The 23086-nt window shown below is 45.1% G+C and overlaps 2 protein-coding genes and 1 long non-coding RNA gene across 4 annotated transcripts in view; 1 reads left to right on the top strand and 2 right to left on the bottom strand.

Moving 5' to 3' along the window:
* The window catches only part of LOC147629563 (uncharacterized), a 51798-nt gene extending 33304 nt beyond the window's left edge, over positions 1-18494 (bottom strand). The window contains exons 1-4 of the mRNA XM_086811066.1: positions 18478-18494; positions 18105-18360; positions 17544-17997; positions 17261-17422 (exon numbers count right to left, since the gene is read on the bottom strand). The gene's annotated coding sequence lies outside the window, so the exon portion shown is untranslated. The remainder of the gene's footprint in view (positions 1-17260; positions 17423-17543; positions 17998-18104; positions 18361-18477) is intronic.
* LOC147629564 (uncharacterized) lies at positions 593-15100 on the top strand. The gene is made up of 5 exons (XR_015267727.1): positions 593-1404; positions 1487-2261; positions 13408-13488; positions 13596-13837; positions 13933-15100. It is a non-coding gene; the product is annotated as an uncharacterized LOC147629564 (long non-coding RNA).
* A 2-nt stretch (positions 18495-18496) lies between the features above and the next one.
* The window catches only part of LOC147629562 (uncharacterized), a 57444-nt gene continuing 52854 nt past the window's right edge, over positions 18497-23086 (bottom strand). For both annotated transcript variants that reach the window (XM_086811059.1, XM_086811058.1), the window contains 6 exons: positions 19933-20073; positions 19492-19837; positions 19290-19395; positions 18976-19180; positions 18726-18889; positions 18497-18628 (listed from right to left, as the gene is read on the bottom strand). In XM_086811059.1, the coding sequence (XP_086667185.1) occupies positions 19042-19180; positions 19290-19395; positions 19492-19837; positions 19933-20073 (732 nt within the window). In that variant the 3' untranslated portion in view covers positions 18497-18628; positions 18726-18889; positions 18976-19041. The remainder of the gene's footprint in view (positions 18629-18725; positions 18890-18975; positions 19181-19289; positions 19396-19491; positions 19838-19932; positions 20074-23086) is intronic.

The raw sequence follows: 23086 nt of genomic DNA, 5'->3' as shown, positions 1-23086 counted from the left end.
GTATTACATTGTGGTGGATCTGGTGCTCAAGATGTGCGCATGTTCTAGGAGATCGCCATAGTACAGAGGCAGATATATTGGCTACTATATGGCCAGAGATTATCTTCTCCATGTACCGGGTCCTCAGCAGCAGCGCGCGAGAGATTGATCTCCTTCATGAGGACCTGGGATTGTTCTTTGTTTTTTCATTTGACGCCGCTGGGGATGTCGTGGCATTATAGACTACCCCCATGGATATTCAATCATATTGTTGAGATTAGGGATAGAGTTCTCACTCTCCCACCCGCTGTGAACATATTACTACTTTCTTTGAAACGCAAAGGCTCTACAATTCATTCAATAGTTTGATGTAGCTTTTCAGAACGGAGATTATCAAGAAAGATCCAAGTTAAAGACGTAAGCCTTCATCTTACCAACAATGCAAGTGCGTTGTGGAGCTCTCTCCTTGTTACAGGGCAAGCAACCACAACTTGGAAGGATTTCGAATGGTTAAACTACAAGCAATTCTTGCCCAAGGAGTTTTATGAAGACGTGCATGCAGCTTGGGAGGGATTGCGGATCAAAGTCTCTATGACGACTCAGTTAAGGAAATATAAAGCAGGACAACCTCCTACCATCCAATCTTTTGTCAGCACCATTCGTTGTAAAAAGTTGCAGGATGTGATGCATGTTGCGAGAGGATGGAGGAGCTGCCTCAAAATCAAAGGAAGGCGGTTTGTACTCAAGGAATTCCTAGATTCCGAAACGTGACTTTCAGCCAAAGAAGCCGGGGTGATTCCAGCGGATGTTCAAAAAGAAACCCATGTTTATACAAGAGCAGATCGAGGCCTTCCGAAAGGAAGTAAAGTGTTTCCGATGTGGAAAAGCAGGGCATGTGGTTGCCAGGTGGCCCGAAAAGCCCAAAGGCTCGAGGGAGTAGAAAATACCACAATAACTACCCAAACCAATGGCGGGAGGAGTCTCGGATATTTTGGGTAGTGTAGCCTGTACCAGGCCCAAGAACTTTGCTTAGGTTGGGGCAAAGTTCATGATGAGCATGCAATGTTTCAATTTGAATTGGGAGCCACTGCAAACTTTATTTCGAAAGATTTGGCTTCATGCTTGAATATTAAAGTAGAAGAATCGGGGAAGCTCGTGATGCAGAGCAGATTTTCGGTAGTGAGGCAGTACTAGTTATGCCAATTATTGTCAAGCTATGTATCCATGTTCAGTACTACGTGGATTATGAAGATTTCTATGTATCCCCAATTGTGCACTATGATGTGATATTGAGAGTTCCAAAAGGAGTGCATGTGGCTATGCCTGAAGGCCTAGGGTGCTGGCAATATTCAGATATCATTGCCGGTGGGAGTTGAAGAAGCCTTCCTTCACACGGTTTGAATACATTTATGTGGTTCTGTCACGGTGTGTATCCTGCACAATTATCATGTCTAAGAATAGTTATCATGCACAATTATCACCATGTTCCCTACATCCCTTTTTGCAGATTGTGCAAGTCCAGACATGACATCCAACGCATGGTAGTGAGCAGAGATTGGATAGATTGGCCAGACAAAGTGAAGCCACAATCACAGACATTTGAGGAGACTATTCTTGATAATGAATGGTGGAATGTTGCTGACTCTGTACAAGCAACAATATTCCCCATCTACATGGTCCTTCGTCTCACAGATAGAGAGGGTTGCACAATGGGACTCCTGTATGAATACATGACATGTGTGCAGGCAGCACTGCAACAATGCGCTCTTCCCAGGCCTGACAGGTGCTAAAACACATTGCAATTCTAGGGAGCTTCTAGGATTTGGATCATACATGTTTCATTTATGAAATATTTTTTCACTTTGCAAGGTGGATCAATTGTTGGATATATTCGATACTAGGTGGAGATGGTTCAGGCAACCCAATTGTGTTGCTCACATACTCCATCCTAGATGGAGAAATGTGGAGCAAGAGTCGAACCGGATTTTGCTAGATGGATGGACCGCATATGTGGAGGAAGTTTATGAAGAGAAGCTAGATGTGCAGAACTTCCTTGAGGATGATCTCATGGCATTCGGGGCCTCCAAGGGGAACTTTGCACGCAGCATTGCATTGGATGCTGCAAATCAATCACAGCCGTTGTCTTGGTGGACCAAATTTGGTGGGCTGAATATTACATTGCGGAGTATTGCATGTAGAGTGCTCTCCTAAGATTGCTCATCTTCATGTGCGGAGCGTGTGTGGACCATTATGGCAGACATTCACACGAGAAAAAGAAATAGGTGAGCACATAACAAGAATGGCTGAAAGTTAAATTTCATAGAAGTAAAAATTGAGTATCTTGCTCATTGCATTCTACAAACAATTTGGTTCTTGCAAACTCACCGTGGAGCGGTTAAACCAACTCACGTATGTGAACTAAAATCTCAAGCTTCTGGAGAAACTATGAGGCCCCGACGGTGATGGTGTTCTTAGTTGGGAGCCACAACAGGTGAGGCCTGAGGATATAGAGGTCCACCCTGGCGATGAGTCCCTTCTGCAGCTTGTACATGAGGAGGACGATGCGTATGATTTCCTTCATGAGGAGCTTATGAGTCTTCACCACCGACAGATATGCTCTTAGACCCGTTAGCGTAGAGAGACAACGTCACAAGCCGCAAGAGGTTGAGAGAACATGGGATATGGTGGCCTGTACTTCTCAAGCTCGGCCCATGAAGTAATATGTACGCAGAGGACGAGGTACAGACAGAGGCAGAGGCAGAGGCAGAGGCAGGATAGGGCTGCATATGAGGGGAGAATTGGAGCACATAGAGGAGTCAACATCCGAGGATACACATCCATCATAGGTCACATTGCCGTTTGACAAGGATGAGTCTGAGGACACGACCTCTGACACAAGGAGTGCTTGAATGACTTTCGTTTATGTAGCTTGGAAGCTTAAGACTTAATTTATGATCAGTTCAATAGTTGATGTCTTAAGATTATTGAGAAACATTAATGTCTCACTGCCTGGCATTGGAAGCTTAAGACTTTAGTCTGATCAATGTCTTTAGTCTCTTTCTAAGTTTATGTTTTTTCAATTGTTCAAGAATCAGTAGTTGATACTTATCTTTCATGAAAGATTTATCAATTTTCATAATTGTTTTGTGCCATACAACTTCTTGCATGCAAGAAGAGCTTTGTGCTTGTACTATATACCTAAAATTATGCAAAATTTCACATGTGTTTGCTAAAGAATTACCTAAAATCCACTAACAAGTGTTTCACCTAAAACGTTTCAGCCAAATCATGAAACGTTTCATTTTGAAACGTTTCATTGTGACGCGGAACAGCAAGAAGAGTGAATTCTTCCTAGGAGAAATCCAATATCTAGGCCATATTATCTCCAAAGATGGTATCCAAATGGATCTAGCCAAGATACAAGCAATTATGGAATAGCCTGAGCTAAAGACTCCTCATGAGGTAAGATCATTTCTTGGTCTATGCTCATATTATAGGAGATTCATTTGGCATTTTGGAGAGATAGCTACTGCCCTACATGATCTCACCACCAAGAAGAAGGTTAAGTTTAGATGGGCTTCGAAAGAAAAGGGAGCTTTCCAAAAACTTAAACATGCCTTAACCACAGGTCCCGTTCTCATCATTCCTGACTTACGAAAACCCTTCTTGGTAGCAGTGGATGCTAGTGGCGATTGCATTAGAGCTGCTCTAGTTCAAGATGCTCATGCAATAGCCTATGAAAGTAGAAGGCTAAAAGATGTTGAACTTCATTATGACATTTATGAGAAGGAAATTTTGGCAGTGAGGCAAAGTATGGTAGAAGAAAACCCAAAGGACTACTACAATCTGTGCCTATTCCAGAAAGACCATGGGAGCATATCACCATGGACTTCATTACTGGAATTCCTAGGACAAATCAAGGACATGACATGATTTGGACTATAGTAGATAGATTTAGTAAACAAGCTCATTTCATTCCATGTCGAAAACAACTAAAAGCTCCAGAAGCTGCACATCTATTTATTAGGTACATCTTCAAACATCATGGGATACCTAAATCTATAGTTTCTGATAGAGATACTAAATTTACTAGTAATTTTTTGCAAGCCTTGTTTGAAAATCTTAGAACCATTCTAAGTTTTTCTTTCGCATTTCATCCTCAAACTGATGACCAAAGTGAAATTACTAATAGTACTCTACTTGATCTCCTCAAAATCTATGTACAAGACAAGCATACCATGTGGAAAAAATATCTCCCCATAGTTGAGTTTGCTTACAATAATACCATACACTCTTCTACGGGGGAAACTCCTTTCCAAATCATCTATGGTACATCCTTACCAACTCCATTAATGCAAACTAAGCACAAGATCTTTGCCACTGATCAATTTGTAGAGGATTATGACTCCGCTTTGCCAAAGTTTGCACAACCATCCAAAAGGCTCAAGAAAAACAAAGTGCAACTGCAAATAAAAGACGGAGGGCCTTTGAGATCAAGGAAGGTCAATGGATTTTACTAAAGTTTGAAAAAGGCATGCTCAAAAACAAAGTGGGACAAAAGAATAAATACTTAAAGCTCTTTTTCAGATATTATGGTCCTTTCAAGGTACTGAAGATTATTAATCAAGTTTCAGTTCGACTAGATCTTCCACCACATAGGAAGATACACAATGTCTTTCATGTCAATTTGATCAAAGCCTATGTTGGGGATATTCCTCATGACCCAGTTTGAGAAGATCTCCTTGAAGTGGAGGATAATGAGATTTCCGTCTACGGATGCTAGATGGATGGAAATCTCTTGAAGTTCAACGGATTTCCATCTATGGATGTTAGATGGATGGAAAGGTCAATGTTTTAGGAGTTTCCTGACATTCCTGATGCTTACGAAGAAGCACTTGAGTCGAGAACAACTGATTGAAAGATGGAGGGAATGTCACTTCTCTTCACAAAGCATATCCACTTGCATGGTAATTTCATTTCTGGAATTTTCCCCGAACTGTGCACACCGAAGAGGAAGAGGTGGCTGCACGCTGGATCTTCCCTGCAAGAGCTACCCTGGGCGACGAAGGGGCTCGGAACTGAGCGGCTGAGGGCTGCACTTATCTTGTTGCTGCTGCCTTGAAGTTGGATGCTAAGAGGAGGGGGGTTATATAGGAGGAGTGGGCAGTCTGCTTAGGTAGGTGGCCGGCCAGATTTGGCCATAGTTGGCTGGCCAAAATTGGTCGGCCAGCCAAAATTGGCCAACCAATTTTAGCCGGCCAGATTTTGGCCAAGGTTGCCTGGCCTTGGCCCCTCCACTAGGCCCTCATTTGGGCTCCTTTCTGGCCCCTTTCCGGCCCCTGAACTGACCCTCTCACCCTACCCTACTAACACTAACCTAGGCTGACCTAGATTTTGCTTCTTGCTTTTCACCCTTCCCATGAAATCTGGACAAGTGCATGATGGATTGGCCTTTATATGTATATCATAAACATGCTCTTCGCGGCCCTCCCCAATGGTCTCAACAGTGAACACCTCATGTCTATTGGCCTAAAGGACCATCTCCTGTACCACCTTTGATTTCATTTCAAGTGCTGATTTCATTATTTTTGTTGCTTGTTTAGATATATTTGGCATGTATCTCATGCGTCTCCCGTCTCTGCTGCTCATCTTTGCATCTATTTTTTCCTCGTTTCCATTGTCTCCACTGCAACGCCCCGGTGTGCTGGTGACTTCTTGCTGCATCTGCAGATTAAAACCTACAAGCATTAGTGCACTGACTTCTTCCTATGTGAGGCTTGTTCTCTAACTGGGTTCTCTAGGGGTAATCGTTGAGTGACTGACTGACTGAACCTAAGGCTGGAAGGTACTATGCAGCTCGTGCCTGACCATCCCCGGACTGGGGCTCACAAATAGGCCACGACATATAACAAAAAGTCCTATATGGGTGCTAAAGTAGTACACCTATGGTGAGCCAGCTTGTCACCATGCACCAGGTGCAGTGGTGCATCTGACATTCCCTCCTCCTTAGCTTGGCGGCAGGTGCATTGCCTCCAAGTAATCCTGTAGTAGCTGAGGGTACTCCTAGAAGAATACTTCGTCCAACCAGACGGCCTCATGGGTGTCCCGATCTCTGAACTTCGTATAGAATTGGCGTATCTTGCGACCGGACCCATGCTTCCACTTTTGGAGTAGTATCTGCACTAGCTCCAACACTTCAGCCTCCTCAAGAACCTCGAGCTGCTCTTCTTCTTGGACTTCTGACAGGTCGGGGCCGATGTATGGCTTCAACCATGAAACACGAAATGTGTTGTGCATCGTCCGAAGTTGCTTTAGTATCCGCGTGTAGAGACCCAATCCCCTTCTTTGTAATTGACGTCGCGTCGGGACTTATTGGCTTGCCGGGTGTACACCTCCTGGCGCTTATGACATAACCGAGGTACTGGATCTACTCTTATCCATAGGTACTTTTCTTGGCGTTCACGGACACCGAATTCTTGCGCAATATCTGTAACACCTGCCCAACGTGCTCAAGAATACGTGCTCCAATTTTGAAAAAGAAATTATAAGGAATTTGAAACCAGCCTTAACTAGCAAATACAACAACCAATAATTCAGCAAGTACACAAAAAGAGAGGCGGGGAGCTAGAGTGCTCCTGCACCAACACAAAGACATTGATTGGCCCCAAACACTAGCGCTCCTTTCGGTATTTCTTTAATTAATCAAAGCATCTATGAAAGCCGATTATAATTGCACATGAACCTTGCAAAACCACGGGCAATCCACACTACAAAACTTTAGAAATCTCTACTCAGCCAATCATGGCAACAAGGCATACAATTCCCACCAATTCCACAACTGTCCAGGCATCAACCGGTGAACTCACAACACAAATTGTCCACCCACAAGCTGTCCCTACATAAATCGATTGCAAACAAGGCGTGCCCTCACCCCACAGTTGTCACTAGCAGCTGCTCTCAGCCTCACAGCTCATCTAGGCTGTCACCAAAGCTCTACCTGCTTGCACAACTCGATAATAATGCCAGACAGTGTTGGAAACACAACGGGCAACCAACCCACAAGCCAAACCAGCCCAGAAACAGCATAAACAGGTGCGCCTAGCTCTTACTCCTGCCCAGAAGCTGCACAAATTGGTGCGCGACCAGCTCTCCTGCAGCCCAAACACCCACCAAACATGTGTGCCTTGCTCCTTGCAACCCAAAAACAACACAAAATAAGTGCGCCTGGCTCTCCTACAGCTCCGGAAGCTCAAAAATCAATACGCAAGTGGAGCAGCCAACCTTGGGGAGAGGAAACAGGTGGGGGATAGTGGAAAACAATGGCGGCCAGCTTCGAGGTGCTCCTCTAGAGTGGCGACCAGCTTCTCTGTCCTGAATCGCTGTCTTGACTGCCAATTTGGAGCCCCTCTGGCCAAACTGAGCTCTCGTGCCAAAATTAGTAAATGGAATTAAACCACTCTGCTGCCCGTTGTGTTTCCCATTTGGGCCTAGGAATTAACACCAAGAAATTGAATTGCACATCCACAATTTCCATGGGGCTTCCGGGAATTTTAATTCCCCGAGTCCTAGCCCACCTGCACAGGACCACCATGCCCCCTAGGCCAAAGGTACTCACACCTAATTCCCAGAATTCAAAATTTAAAATTCACTTCAATGAAATTCACGCCTTCGTGACGGAATGGACCACAAAATCCCATGGAAAGAGCTCCGATATCAATGCAACAGGATTTGCCCTAGTTGTGGCTAATCCTAGCTATGACTGACCTAAGGACAAGGGACTAGCATTTGACCTAGTCTAGGCATTCAAATATTACCCTACTAGAGAAATAAATTGATAAGCTGGATAGGTAGTACCTTAAATGCTTGAGGCGGGATGTAAGTCATGAGCTAGACTTACCTCATGGCTTGTGAGGGGCTGCATAGGTTGTTGGAAATGTATTGGTCACCTCCCCATCTGTAAGCCCCGAAATGAGGAGAGCAACAAGGGTGTAACATCGCTTAAGAGAGAGAATCTAGGCATGCACTGAATAATTTATTACTTAACTGAATATGAAAGATAATCCACAATAATCACATGAAACATTAAAGAGACGACACCAGATAAGGGGTGAAGGTGGGACCCTGCTCGAAAGATAGTAGATATATGCAATACAACCACCTGTTAGAAGATTGGACTAGCCAAGGACAATCGGTAGTCAATCTGACACTCAGAAAGACCACAAACAATCAGACAAACTGACACAACTTTCCCACACTTTGGAGAGGTTAGGCAAGGCTGACGTTTGGCTTCATAAATACAATCAATTCCCTTTGATTTCCAGCATATCAATTCGAAGAAGATAATCTCCCCGATAGATTGGAGTCAGCAATCAGAAATTCCAGCAACCGAAGGTCCTCCAAAGGATGAGAGAGGAGAATCTGCAAAGAGAGAAACAAAGGAATCTGCTGTTGCAAGAAATTCAGACCAGCAACCAGTAAAACGATGACCAGGAGCAAGATACTTCACCAAACTACGAACCGTCTGTTGAGATTGACATCTCTAGGTGTTCTATAGGGAGTGAGGGCCTTTGATGTGGGTGTACCCGCCCAGTGAGAGAGGTCACTGTCAGTTCTTTTTCAAGGCTCGTTTCGACCTCCACAGGGCTCCTTTCGGCATGATTCCAGCACCCACGGGACTGGAGGACAGAGGGGGATAGAGGGGGGCTGGGCCAGGGATCTGGGCTGACCAACCCTGGCCAACTAGCTGGTCGGCCTAGGGCAACTGGGCCGACCCACTACTTGATCGGGCCGACCACCTACTAGGGCCCTACATAAGGGCCTTCCCCCCTCCTCATTTCTTCATCCACTCCTGCAGCTCCTCAGGTCCTCAGCTCTTGCCTGTTGCCACCTCGCTGCCCCTACGTGAGCCCCATAGCTGCCCTGCTGGCTGCCCACGCTCCCTCTGCAGATCTCCCATCCCTGCCTGCTGCTGCCCCTCAATTCACCCACGCTCCCTCTGCAGATCTCCCATCCCTGCCTGCTGCTGCCCCTCAATTCAGCCCTCGTTCCTCCTGCTTCTCAGCCCGTTTCAGCACCCCATCTTCCAGCTTCGATTGCTGCCTTGGAGTGCCCGCCTTGCTGAGATTGAAAACAGCAATTCTCAGAGCTTGCCAATAGCTTCCAAGCTGGGCTGTATTCCAGGACAGCAAGCTGGACGGATCTACACCTTTGGACAGAGAGTTTACTGACACTCTTGTGGAGCACGTGGACTCTGGGATCTAGAGGTGCCAGGAATATAGTAGGAGAACCCTTTTGGTATTGTATCTGTCCAGCTTTGGGCCGACGGAAATACATTGTTGGTTGCTTCTATATTTGTCTTGTGCATGGACTATTTACATGATTCGCATATTCAGTTGAAGTACACATCAATAAAGAAGTTTGAATGTCCCCACCCACCACTGTGTGATTGCAAGAGCACCCTAATACTTCCGCTTCAGTAGACTATCTAGGTCTTCTTCTTTTCCAACAAGGTATCAGAGCCAGGCTGCTGATCGACGGTGCTTTTGTGGATTCACAAGTGGAGAAGCTTGTAGGCAAGGACCTCGGGGAGGTGACCTTGATATGGAGCTTGGGGGAGATCTGCTTCCACGGGTGAAGGACAGTGCCGTTGCGGGTGGCTCAGCTTCAGGCAGGTGTACTTCTATCTTGTTTCATTACTTTCAGTTCATTGTCATGGCCATTAGATATCAAATCCCGAATTTCGGAGAGACGGGCAAGCTCGATGGATCGAATTATCCGTTGTGGAAGATGATAGTCAAGAGTCATTTAGTGTTGAGAGAATCATGGGGGATTGCGACTGGGGTGGAGCTTATGCCTCAACCCACAGTGGTCCCAGCTTACAGCGACTGCAGTAGCGGTGATGATACCAGCAGATCTGGTGGCATTGAGAGCATGGCAGAACCGAGACGCAGAAGCCTTGGTTATCATTGTGAGCACTACGGCAGACGATGTCATCTACAGATGGCAGAGACTTCCTTCGAGGCTTGGACCACTCTGAAGGATATGTATGAGCTCAACAACGAGGCGAGGATTCTGGATCTAGAGTCAGAGCTGTTTGGCATGGACATGGAGGAAGGAACCGCGGTCCAAGAGCACGTCACAAAGATGAAAATGCTACAGAACCAGCTAGCAGCAGTCAGACAGGTCATAAGTTTGACAAGGATAGCGAGGCTTCTATTGACGAAGCTTCCTAAGAGCTACGGGAGTTTTGTGCTGCATGTCAGAGGACGGCGCCAATCACTTTTGAGGAGCTGGTACCATTACTCTTACAGCAGGAGGCTCGAGAGAAGAAGAACGAGGAAAAAGATGACAAGGCCCTATTGGCTCGTGATAGGAGCAAATGGAAGGGCAAGGGTAAGCTTGGCAAAGGCAAACCTAAGAATACTGACGACGACGCTGACTCTTCAGAGGAGGACAATAGGAAGCAGAAGAAAGAAAGAAAGTGCTTCTACTACAGCTAGGGCACTTTGCAAAAGATTGCAGAAAGAAGAAGGTTGATCAAAGGAAGGAAGAGGCTAGTTCAGAGTCAGAGGAAACAGGGACAGCTCACATGGTAAGGGAGCTCTTTCTTGTGACATCTCCAAGTGTTGCGGAGATTAGATATGCAAACCCCGGTAAAACGGTCAGAATGTCTGACATAGAGAGGCGAGCAGTTGAGGAGACAGATATCTCAATGGACAGTGTTAAGTACCTGGACTCTTCTGGGTGCTTAGCTGAGGGCACTGACATTGAGGTGGCTCTATCGACAGTACCCGAGTCTCCGGAGTCAGAGAGATGCTGTGATTCAGAGGGGGACATTCAGGAGCGACACATGGAGGATGATGGAACAGGTAATCTGGATGTATGCTTGAGAGTTGATGTCTTCAGTATACTATACGGTTGCAGATTTAGCCAGGTGGAGGACGGGTTGAAACATACCCTTAGAGCATGTTCCACGCTGTTCACTCATGATGAGGGGGGCCAGTTGAAGGATGCTACTGCTCCAGATCATAGGCAGGGACGACGCGACGGACGGAGGTGGTGCTTTCGGGTGCTACCAAGGGACCTGTGTACCAGAGTGGTGTGTTGATGTGGAACCAGATCTGGTGGAACAGGAGCTATTACCCCATCGGCATCGACAGTTTGGCATTGGGCCAAGATGGGTCGGTGAGAGGGGGTGTTGGAAATGTATTGGTCACCTCCCCATCTGTAAGCCCCCAAATGAGGAGAGCAACCAGGGAGGTAGACCAGGAGGATTAGGGCATCAGATCAGGGTGCAAACAGACTGGGAAACAGGCCAGGAGACATCCCAGAAAGGAGGCACAGGATAGCCAGAACCAGGCCAAGAAACAAGCCACAGGAAGGGCCAGGACAAAGTTGGTCAGCCAACTGTGGAGACAGTCGGCCAGTTGGGGGTTGGAGGTCAGCCATATTTGGCTGGAGGCAGTCGGCCAGATCTGGCTGGAGGCAGTCAGCCAAACCTGGAGAGGTGGCCGACTAGATCTAGCCGACCACCTACTGGGGCAGCCAGTGCCCTATATAAGGAGACCCCCTGGGGGTCATTTTGGCATGCAGTCTTCAGCAATTCTGGGCTGACTTCAAGAGTAGCTTTGACACCTATCTGGGGCAGATCTGGAGTGCACTTCTGGGCTGAGACAGCAGCATGTTTTGGGGCAGATCTGAGGCAGATCTGGAAGCAAAAAGGAGCTACATTACCAGCACCATCTGGGCCTACTTTGGGAGGCGACTTGGGGGCTGTTTGGGCAGCAGACTTAGCTTGCCAGTAGCTTCCAAGCTGGGCTGTATTCCAGGACAGCAAGCTGGACAGATCTACACTTTTGGACAGAGAGTTTACTGACGCTCTTGTGGAGCACACGGACTCTGGGATCTAAAGGTGCCAGGCATATAGTAGGAGGACCCCTTTTGGTATTGTATCTGTCCAGCTTTGGGCCGATGGAAATACATTGTTGGTTGCTTCTATATTTGTCTTGTGCATGGTCTATTTACATGATTCTCATATTCAGTTGAACTACACATCAGTAAAGAAGTTTGAATGTCCCCACCCACCACTGTGATTGCAAGAGCACCCACCCTAATACTTCCGCTGCAATAGACTATCTAGGTCTTCTTCTTCTTTTCCAACATAGGTTACATCCAATTTGGAGAACCAGCCAAAGCAATAGCTGAGCCAAGTATCCATCATATTAATGAATGGTAAATCAACCATATTTACAAATTAGGTACAAGAGGCCTTGTATAGTCCTACGGCTGACTGTGTAATTACAAGTCCATATACGGGATAATTTCTTTCAGTCTCATAGACCTTTTTGGTCTTCTAAATACTTTTAATAAAATTTCTTTCTTTCTTTCTTTCTTTCTTTCTTTCTACCTTATTGAGATAAACGAACATAATACCACAGAGCATGATCACCTACTTGCGTGTGGCCTGATAGGAATGCTCTAGCCTGTAGGGTCAGCAACCTTTCCAGCTACATTCTGGCTAACACACGGTTTGGTTTGCCAGAAGTGCTGAGAAGGAGCTGGACCCCTGGGTGCAGAAGTCCAACTACCCTGGCAGCATCTTGGGGGTCTGCCTGTCTCGAAACGTCTTCAATATTTTCGGACATATGCAGACCTTGTCTCCTGAGAAACTCAAAAAACTCCCGGGCCTTTGCTTTTTCCTGGTATGTTTGGGGCTGCCCATCCTGGAAAGCGAGACAGATTTGCATTGAATTGAACAGCGAGGCACATTGAATTGAACAGAAGAAGATATGACGAAGATGAATTCACTCACCCTTCCCATGATGTGCTTCGAAATGACGCGCTCCGGTAACAGCAGCACAGCGGGACTGCACCTTCGAATTCGGGATCACAGGCGTTGAAATGGGACAGAGGGGACGTCGCCATTCAGGATTTTGCACCAAATCTGGATGGAAGAAGATACGTTTAATTAATGGTGGAAAAAGCATGCTCAGATTTGCGTAGAGAATCGATTCGCAGCAATGGTGGTTCTCCTTGCGAGCATTCGCCCGCTCCGCAAACGCTTCGGAGGGAGGAAAAGAAGACGCGCCTGAAAATGATGCAACCGGCAAGCTCGCATCTGAGACGCTTTGGAGCAAACTGAAAACGATGCACCGCAAGCTTGGATCCGATGCGCACTCGTGATGCTAACCCCCCAAGAATGTAAGACAAGGTACTGTTCCTAGGACAATGTCATTACATGACCAGCCTAGATCAAATCTAAGAATTCTCAACGTAGAGAGTGCCACGTGTAATGCCTTTTTAATGCTTTTTGGTTAGCTAAAAATTTGTTCTTATTTTGGGGTTTTCATAACTGGTGGTTCTTCTCAACTCTCACCAATCGTCCCCTCACTGCTCCATGCTTTCTCGCCCTATTGCTCTTGTCTCCAGGACATGCTCCCTACGGTGGCCTCCGAATCCTGGGACAAGAATTCAACGCGTGCAGGAGCGTGTATGATTGCTGATGATATGGTATTTTCTTCTGCCCTCCAGTCTGCAACCATAATCGTGCGGCCTTCGATATCGTAATCTCCAATCATTGGGCGTCACAATCGTTCTATCTGATCCATGTCTTCCAGCATCGACTTCCTCTATTGTGCCTTGCAAATGTCTCCCCTTCTTTTAGCGAATGGCTTGGACATGCACAGAAAAAATTGCTCCGACATGCACCGATTTTTTTTTGCTCCGGACATGAATTCTAGACAACATGTTGATGTGGATGGACTAGTCAATGAAGGAAGTGACAAGGCAAGAAATCCATCATCATTGGCATTCTAGACAACAAGAACAACATGAGGTCATGAGTTTACTCAATTTTGAGGTTAGTCTTCTCGTAGATCGCCTTATTGTTGGTTCCATCGAACATAATCTACGTGATTTCTGACATAGCATTCGGTTATGTGCATCTTTCGGCAGAGGATGTTGTTACTTTGGATCGATGCAAGCTACAAATCATCGACTTGGATCTCATGAACCCTTGCTCCTTGGCCTTCTACATGATCTTGCACTTGCTCGTTTTCTGAGGCTTCCATTATATATCTAGGCTTGGCCTTCTTTGAAATATATCAAAGATAAGTGGATGCAAACATGGGTAATAATTCACTAATCGGTTTCTTTCGCTCAGAAAATTCTATGGCACAGAAAGCTGAATGGTTTGGCATTTTAGCATGGTTATATGGTTGAGAAGATGGAAGTAGAGAGCGGTGTTCAATTTATATCTACCAAATATTGTTTCGCTTCCCAATTTACATCTTGGTCTCATTCACACACCATGTTTGGAATGCTAGATCGTGGGTTGGCTTTGTGTGTGATTCAACGGCTACAACGTATTTGAAGTGTGCATCATGTATTTTGGAAGATCAAGAGTGGTTTTGCATATTCATGTGCTCTCAAAAGATGAGATTTTTTGGGTGCCGGCCTCCCTTCGCTCGTTACCGACTCCGGGTAGCATGTTCCTTGGCTTCAAGTCCCAATGAAAAATGTGCCTCTCGTGTAAATACGACATCTCCTTCACCACTCCTAGTAATAACTCTGCTATCTCGCCCACTGGACGAAGCAGCTCTTTCTCGTGCACCTTCCGATCCATTAGCGTTCCTAATTAGTATCGCCCTCTATTCTTGTCATGGCTATATCCCAGCATTCAAACTGTGTTCGGGTGAGTAGCTTGCTCAACTCGTCTACTTTATTGTTGAATGTAGACATTCCAGCCGGTTGAAAGAACTTGACTAAATAGTGTTGGCCCAGCCACCTTGCTTCAATGACGTTCCCGAAAGAGCCTCTGCCTAACATACCTTGGAGAAAGACGATGCATTATGTGAGCATGCAGAGAAATTGGCTGTAGCTTTTGGGCTTCTTAATACACCACAAGGTCAATCACTACCTGTGATTAAATATATGAGAATGTGCAATGACTGTCACAATATGAGCAGGATCATTCCAAAGATTGAAAGATGTGAGATCATTGTTTGAGATGGATACCAAATTCATCATTTTAAAGGTGGATTGTGTTCTTGTGGGGATATGCGCTGATTAGTGCTTCTGAGTTTCTTTGAACGTACAATTTTTATACTTGGGTGCCCATCACAGGATTTGTGGGGTTTTCAATGGTGGCTCCTCATTGTGGTTTCGTATGTTCTCAGATATCCTCTATCATATTTTTATGTGGATGAATTGATGCAATTGTGAAGATGCTATAGAAAGAGCGTTGGAGTTCCAAGAATTAAAGAGGAAGGAGACTTACAACTCCAATGAGCTAATTAACTTTTGTTGTAAAACGAAGACTGATTTTAGCGTTGGCGTTAGCGGAATGGGATGGGATGGTGTGGTAAGTGGTTAGCAAGAAGGAGGGATAGAGAAGGACACCAAGGGTGAAGGGAGGAAGGAAGCTTGACCTAGCACGGGCAGGATTTCCTAAAAAAATCATCTCAATCTTCTCCTCAGCATTACGTGATCCGTCTACATATTTCAAGTCGTCTTTGAAACGCCACCCCATCATATGCAGAATGACGTGACAAGTGCCTCACTGCCGTGCTTTTAAGCTTTGAGAAGCATTGCTTGGAAGCAATTCCCGAGAGGTCGTAGATGCATATCATGGATATTGTGAGACCAGCCGGGCTCATTGAGATAGATAGGAGTCAGCCAACAGGCTCAAATGGCATTGACAAGTGAGCAAGAGAAACAACAAATCACATACTTCACAAGTACTTAAGGAAAATGCATGGATTCAAGGTGGTGGTGTTCTCAATTTGTAGGGCTATGAAGGGGAAGGAGATGAAAGCAGCAGATCTAAAGGAAGTACATCCTCCTTTTCAACAATATTGGTTGACAAGATATCGCACGGCAAAAGGATCAGCCAGACTTCATGGGTTGTCAACCGAATGTAACCAAGTGATACAGAAAGTGCATACTTGGCAAACTCAATCTTTTTGACAAATTGATTTGTCTACTAACTGCAAGATTGTAGGCTATCGGAGTAGCCCAAAATAGTGTCGAGTATTAGGGGTCCAACTGCCACGTGCACAGGCTTGTTGTCCCCATCGCGCACCCAGTCTGTGGTGCTAATACTGTCCTCCACAAAGTCATCCAAAGGGGGTGAACCTGTAATGCATGTGCGCACGCATGTATACCAATACTTGCATTACGTGGACCTGCATAAGACACATACACAAACAAATTAGAACATTTGCAACTAGCATACGCACCACGTTAAGCCCTTTCGTATTCTCCTCTCATGAACAGAGCGCATACCTCTATGTTCTGCCCCACACATATTGGTGTCTTCAAGTGTACGGTCTGCTCACAATGTAATCTCCATTGTATGCATCCTTTAGCTTCACGCAGGCGCTCATCATCCTTGAAGTTTGTCAAAAGGCTAAACACTGATATCGGTGTCCCTATGAATATAACAACACCATTATCTGCAAGCACTCGATTAACAAGATGAAATGCGTTGCAGAAATCCCTCGTGTGGAATGTGTTCCACCATGGCACCGCAGCCTGCAGCCCAAATACTGGCAATGCGCTAGGAAGGTGAACCACCATAATATTGCATGTACTGTCTGTGCTTAGACCATCTACCTCAGAGCACTTTCTGTGGTTCAGCTCCTCTAGGGACTCCAATAACTAGTTGAATTCCGGGCATGCCCGCTCGTCCCTTACTGCTTCACCTGCCTCGAATGGATCGCATGTAAGGACCCGCCATTGGGGCAAAATATGCTCTGTACATTTGCCCACGTGCGTATGCGTCGGGTATTCAACATGAAGCGGCCTCTCTTGATCCTCGCCTCTAGCTGTGTTTATGAAACATATTGTTAGCAGTGCTTCAAAACAAAATGGTGAGATGCATGGATTGTTTCCCATGCAAACCATACTTATGATGGCTCGGGATCTCCTAGTTGGTCCTCCTCGTTATCTTGGTCTCCACGTAATGCTTCAGTGTCTTGTATTCTGGCTGCGACTGCAGATGAGAATTCCTTATTAGAATGTCCTTGTTTTCAAGCATAAACAAACAGAGGTACATGTTACTTGCTTGTTGGGATTGGTGGATGGATGGATTCAGTTCTATTCGTGACTGCACTGGTGAATTGAGGGTCGATTGCCGACGGTCCCAATGTGTCACTAGCTCATGCAGCGCCATAATTGGCGAGTGAAGCCTTTCTGGAACATAAATCCAGACCTTCATCGTTTGCAAGGACATCACTCACAACTTAAACACAAATGTAGAGTCCGTGTTGAAAGTGCATACCTTCTTCCACGGCGGTGATGGCATTCTCCTCCTCATCTTGCTCTCCACTTTCAACTTGTCCTCCTCTACCACCCCCTTGGTTACTTTCAACTTGTGTGACTACAAGTATAGGATGTGTTACACTCACATGGCTCATAGGCCTTTCCACAATGGGAACCGTCTCTGCAGAGGCCATTACATTTCCAATTATGAAAAGCTTCTTCTTTGTTAAGAAGAAAAATAGTCCATGTGACTCTTAATCTAGCTCGTGTTTACTTGTGCAAATTGTACTCTTCTCACATACCTTTGGGTATGGGACTGTCCAGGTCTATTGGTTCGCTTTGAACTCCCAATCTTGACCTTTTCTCCGTCATGCTTCTTGTAGATGCACGTTCCCCCACAGTGCTATCTTCAGTTTCATGTGACATACATCTCCACTTTGTCAATACGTGTAATATCTTGGAAGATGCAAATGTTAGGGTTTACGGTTTAGGGTTTATACGGTCATTGTTGTTTGTGGCTTACGGTGCCCCCGCAACGTTTTGTAAGTTAAGTACATTGTTTTCTCCTCACGTGGGTGCTCCCCTTCAGGGTAGTCAAGGAACAACGGGCACTTCTTGTACACTTCCTCCGGCCATTGTTGCTCCAGGTGGAAGTCTTCGTACATACAAAGGTCCGGATCATGTATTTTGGTCCACTCCAAACACTTCCCTGGCATCTCGATGATGGGCCCCCTTGCTAGTTGTGCGGCCATGAAACTATTGTGTTCCAAAGGACATGCGTGTTACGGTTGGTTCTCCATCGGGAAACACAAAAACGCCATATTCTTAAAGTGTGCGACAACACAGCATACCGATACACATACCGATACATGTGTCTCCAACATGCAAGTTTCGCATTCGTCTAGGCCCATCAAGTCACTATCGGCCTTGAATGTTTTGAGCACGTTCATGAAGAGGCGCTCCCTGTGTTTGCGCTATGTTTCTTGAGTGTATATGAAGAACTTTCTCTCATCGACGTCGATCGTGTAGAAGGAAGTCCATCGCCTGCACATTTCAAGTCCTGCCTCGTGCAACTGGGACCACAGTGTCTCATTCTTTAGCCAGGACTTGAACTCCCATCTGCAAAAAAGCGATAAACACATGGTGCATGAGCAAAACAGTTCATTAAGGGAGCCAAAATCAATTTTTAAAAAAGCAAAGGAGACAATATATATTCAAATGTTAGGGTGATGCAACCTACGCTCAGGAATGCCCAGTCGTTGCTACATAGAGCATCCAGAGTCCGCACTTTGTCATCCTTGCTCAATCTTGACGATGCGAGACTATATAGTCTCTCTCATTTAATGCGCCCGGTGTCTTTATCCCCCACTCTAGAGTGGTGATAGCCCTGTGTCCAGAAAGATGGTACAATAAGTAATCACTACGCATGCAAGGATTTCATCGAATCATTGCCATGTGAGAAGTTATCCCCATGCGTCACTTACTTGTACCATCTTGCCCCCAGGGCAAGGTCGCACATCCTCAACGTTCGCTTCAACAGCTTTTCGTTCACACTGTAGTATGCGTCGCTCCACTTACTACGAAAGTCGACGTCCGACAACTCGCTGCGCTTCTGCATGATTGGGCGGACGGCCATGTCGTACGTGTCCTACACATGCATTCAAAGTCGTTAAATAAACAAAAACTAGAAAAAATGGAAAGGTTTAGGAAAAGCGTCCCCTTCAATATCCTTACCTTCCACATCACTTGTGAGATGATGGCAAGAGGGGACTTGTACCAATGCGGGGTTGTGGAGGACTTCTACCTGTGGGCATCCAACCAATGTCTTTGCTCAAGTGTCAATCTTCTATAGATTGTCACCTCAGGGACATCGCCCAACACCCTCGCCTCGCATATAAGATCCGCGAAAGTGGTGGTGACCACTCCTTTCTGCGCTAGCCTAATGTCAAAAACAACATACGAAGTGATCAGTCACATCATCGAGTGCAAGCCAACACAACGAGTGCATCTAAAGAAAGAGTGCAAACATTGTGAATCATTTAGCTCACCTATTCGTCCTTGATAACGCAGATAGCAACTCCCCTTCGTCTTCTGAAGGCACTTCCACTAAACGGCATTGGACACGAATGTGCCGTCTCTCATCATGTGCAAAGGCTGTCAGGCAAACAAAAAAACAAACAACTTGAGATCCTAACTTGTAAGGAGGCGAGGCATATGGAGTCACCCAAATCAATACACAAACATACTAACTGCTTCCAATCTCAGCCATCCACCCCGTGCAGCGATGGTTCCCATCCCAGATGTTGAACATGGAATTTGACAAGAATGCCCACTCCGTGTTCTTGATGTCCTCCTCGAACTCGACGTGCTTCTTCAACCAGTGCGGATTCCACTCCCTCTTCACATTCTCATCCACATCTCGCTTTGGCATCTTTGGGGTAGATGTGGAAACAATGAACACACCCATTCCCGGCACGTACCCATGAGAGAAGAATGTTTGCGCCATGTCTTGGGTGCGGGATGTGATCTGTCGGATGGTGGGCATTGGCACCATTCGACACAAGGGTATGGGGGGTAGAGGAGTGCTTTTTAAAATCTACATTCAGAAGACATTTCTTACGGTTTAACATATTTTAGCAATCACATAGTACTTTCATATAAAATAAGTACTATAAAGGCACAAGCACTCACCGTGAATGTTTCCAGCTGGTTCTCAATGCACTCCTGCACGATTGTTTTGTCGCACGAGGCTGTAAACGCCGTCTCCCCCAGAATTGCCTCCTCGTTGTCGTCCTCTGATGCTCCGAGAGAGTTTGAAGAATCAGATATGGTCTTCATTCGAGTACGACCAAAAATAAGTTCCTTATCCTTAGGGAAGTACAAGTTGAGATGTCTAATTAGAAAGGTTGATTTGACATCCATTTGAAAAACTAGCCACTTCTTAGCAGCACTCAGAGGTAGTATTGTGTGAATAATATTCATGTGAGATGTTGGAGCAAAGGTTTCACTAACATCGAAACCCTCTACTTATGAAAATCCTTGTGCCACTAACCTAGCCTTGTACTTTTCCAATGAACCATCAGCTTTATACTTGGCTTTCCATACCCACTTGGTGCTAATTACTTCTTCTTAGGTGGCCGGTCAACAAGCTCCCAAGTTTTGTTTTTGATGATAATGTCATACTCGAATTACATTGCCACCTTCCACTTTGGATTAGCCAAAGCCCCATCCACACGTGTTGGCTCCTTTATAGAATCCATCAAATCCATGTTGAAAATGTGTTCAGAAGCCCTTCTCTGCTCCCCTATTCTCCTTGACCTGTGTAAACCATTTATTGACGTTTTTGGAACATTAAATGGGGGTTGCAATCATCAAAGAGCTTATGTGCCATAAGAAGCCACTTTGGTAGTGATGTAGTTTTGTAGTAGGCTAGTGCTTTGTATAAGAGTCATCATCATCAGATAAATCCTCCTCCTTACCTGTTACCTATCTTTGGGCTAGCACAAGTAGAGTTCTCTCTCCCGTTGATGAGATACTAGACAAACCTGTTATCTCCACCGAGTAACAAAGAGGATTAGGCATCACTAAAAATTTCTTACTCAATTAGGTCTCTTGAGGCATGATACCTCGAGCACTTTTGGGTAGCTCCAATTTGGGATGTAAAATTTTGTATTGGCTGCTTCTACCCAAAATGAATCTGGAAGATTTTACCCTTTCAACATGCATCGGGCCATCTCACCGATTGTTCAATTATGGCCTTCTACGACACCATTTTGTTAAGGTGTATGAGCAGTTGTGAGTTGGCACTCTATGTCATTCTCCTTGCAGTAATCATTGAATTCTATTGATAAGAATTCTCCTCCTTGATCGGTGCAAAACTTCTTAATCTTCTTTTGTGTCTCATTTTCTACAAGCTTATGCCACACTTTGAACTTGCCACCAAAAGCTTCAACCTTCTCACAAAGGAAATACACCCACATCTCATTGGGGTCCTAGATGCAATGTGTTGGCCGATCTAAAAATGGCTATGATACATCCTCCAAACAATTCCTAGAATCTTCACAAATCCATTATAAGATTTACATGCAACAAATAGCAAAGAGAGTACAATAACAATGCAAAGTAGAAAATGGAGAGAATTTTAAAAAATTTTATCATACCAAAACAATGGAGATAGGTACAATGTCATGGCATTAATTATCCACCCATGCACTCACCAAGTAGAGCTTAGATGTTGGTCTAGACAAACTCTAGGAGAGGGGATTGACTATGTGTAGAAGGGTGGATACTCACAAACAATGGATTCCCTAGCTCATGGCACTGCCTTGTATATATGGTGCTACTGATGATGTGGTAGACGTCCATACAACATGGGCGGCTATAGTGCATTGTGAAAGTGCACCACCCAGGTATCCATAATGCGGTCTACTGACCACCACCACGGCCCACTTGTAAAGAGAATGTACATATGGCATAGTATCTCAGAGAATATTTTGAGAATATTTCCTAAAATTTTGGCTAGGACTGTTGCCCGCCAAACCCTGCCTAGGAGGCCACTAGGCCCCTACATATTTTGAGAATATTTCCTAAAATTTTGGCTAGGACTATTGCCCGCCAAACCCTGCCTAGGAGGCAACTAGGGCCCTACATCCCCTAGTTGGGGCTCTTCATCATTGCTTCAGACCCCATGGTTGTACTCCCAAATTAGCTCCCATCCAACATCAATGGTCACATTAATGATCCCTTCAATGTTTAATCCGGATTCCCATCAAAGACGTGCACCAATGCCTTCTCCTCATAATGGGAGCCTGAACTATGCACCAAAAATCAATGTGTGAGATACATGCAAAGAGGCAGGCATTGAGTATATACTAACACCCCCCTCAATGTCCGATGGCAGCATGGGAGTGGAGCATAGTCACCTTGCAAAGGAGGCAGATGGTTCTTGGTGCATGAAGTGTGAGCCTATGCTGCCTAGATATGAGTTTTTGAGTAAGGATGGCTCAATATTTGTTGTCTATGATATTGCACCATAGCAATTATGCTCAATAGAAACTTACACAAAGTAAAGAGAAATGCACATATAAACCTCGTAATCCTTTTTGTTTCAAGAAAGTGTGCCCAAAAGGAAATCTAAAAAAACCCTAGCACACCCACACGTAGGGATTTTTACACTTGTAAGGGTGGGTCCCTTGATTTTTCCCATCAAATTTGGGTATCTTCCAAACCCACAACCTCTTCCTTTTGGGAGGCTAAGTTTAAACTTTGTAATCTTAAATGATGGATATTAATATTGCGAGAAAACAAATAAATCGCTTTATGAGTGATGAGATAAGATTATATAAATTCCCATTCACGGGCAAGAAATTCTTATTCTCTAATGGATGCTAAAGGTATATGTGTGGGCTTTTATGTTACATTCTTTGCATCCATGTAACACATAACTTTGCCCTAATCAAGACTCACAAGCCACTTACTTCAAACTTGAAATATTTTAGTACTTTCTTGAATGGAAACTCTAGAATTATCTACGTGGTGGACTTTTTATATCTTCAAATTTCCTATAATGCAGTAGACTCTCCTTTGTTGCTCCCCATTCTTTTGTTCCCACACTCAGCACAATTGGCCTTCTCCCCTGTCATTTTTACTATGTATTTTCCAAACTTTATCTTTTGCTTAGTGCGGTTGTGGATTATTTTGAGCTTCTTCAATGGCTTTGCACATCTCTAAGTCTTTTGGAAATTTGTATGTTGATCTCTCATTCACTCTTTCATATACCTCCTCATTGGTAGCCTCTCATCCTATCTTGGTTCGCACTCTTGGTTGAGAAGTTTGGGTGTTCCTC

This window comes from Cibotium barometz, chromosome 17 (assembly GCF_041138505.1).
Source record: "Cibotium barometz isolate CiBa-2024 chromosome 17, ASM4113850v1, whole genome shotgun sequence".
NCBI lineage: Eukaryota > Viridiplantae > Streptophyta > Polypodiopsida > Cyatheales > Cibotiaceae > Cibotium > Cibotium barometz.
The sequence above is the reverse complement of the archived record's forward strand: the minus strand, read 5'-3'. Positions and strand labels throughout refer to the sequence as shown.